The sequence below is a fragment of the Sesamum indicum genome, unplaced genomic scaffold (genome assembly GCF_000512975.1).
Source record: "Sesamum indicum cultivar Zhongzhi No. 13 unplaced genomic scaffold, S_indicum_v1.0 scaffold02007, whole genome shotgun sequence".
NCBI classification, from domain to species: domain Eukaryota; kingdom Viridiplantae; phylum Streptophyta; class Magnoliopsida; order Lamiales; family Pedaliaceae; genus Sesamum; species Sesamum indicum.
In genome coordinates, this window is record NW_011629246.1 from 1 (window position 1) to 890 (window position 890).

The 890-nt window shown below is 46.5% G+C and overlaps 1 protein-coding gene across 1 annotated transcript; it reads left to right on the forward strand.

Moving 5' to 3' along the window:
* Nucleotides 1-72: 72 nt before the first annotated feature.
* LOC105180366 (ELMO domain-containing protein A-like) lies at nucleotides 73-885 on the forward strand (the record flags this gene model as incomplete). The annotated part of the gene is made up of 1 exon (XM_011104019.2): nucleotides 73-885. A coding segment is annotated over exon 1 (771 nt), but the record flags the coding sequence as incomplete, so codon positions are not given.
* Between the last annotated feature and the right edge of the window lie 5 nt (nucleotides 886-890).

Genomic DNA, 890 nt, shown 5'->3' on the forward strand with positions numbered 1-890 from the left:
GGTAATTGGAATGAGTACAATCTAAATCCCTTAACGAGGATCCATTGGAGGGCAAGTCTGGTGCCAGCATTAAACAGATTCGGAATCAACTGAAGACCAAGTAGCGGCAGAGGAATGGATGATAGAGGAGGAGGAGGGTCGTTTGTGGCAGTAAGGCGAATTTCGCAAGGGCTTGATCGAGGAAGTGCCTGCCATTCTACTTCTGTGGAGGTTGTGGCAGGATCTGCTGCATGGCTTGGCAGAGGGCTTTCGTGTGTTTGTGCTCAAAGAAGAGATAGTGATGCTCGTCCATCATTTGATTTGACCGCTGCACAGGAGGAATGCCTACAGAGGCTACAGAATCGGATCGATATTGCCTATGATAGTTCTGTTCCAGAACATCAGGAAGCGCTAAGGGCATTGTGGCATGTTGCCTTTCCTGGAGAGGAACTCCGTGGTTTAATATCAGAGCAGTGGAAGGAAATGGGTTGGCAAGGAAAAGATCCATCTACAGATTTTCGGGGTGGTGGTTTCATATCATTGGAGAATTTATTATACTTTGCAAGGAACTTTCCGAAATCTTTTCAAGATCTTCTCCGGAAGAAGGAAGGTGACAGAGCTCTGTGGGAATACCCCTTTGCTGTAGCTGGTGTCAACATCACATTCATGCTAATTCAAATGCTTGACCTCGAAGCAGTGAAGCCCAGAACGCTTGTCGGAGCAACTTTCTTGAAGTTTCTAACAGAAAATGAATCTGCATTTGACCTTCTTTATTGTATCGCGTTCAAGCTAATGGACCATCAGTGGCTTGCCATGCATGCTTCATACATGGATTTCAATACGGTGATGAAAGCTACTCGCCGTCAGCTGGAGAGGGAGCTTCTGCAAGAAGACGTTGCACGCCTTGAAGA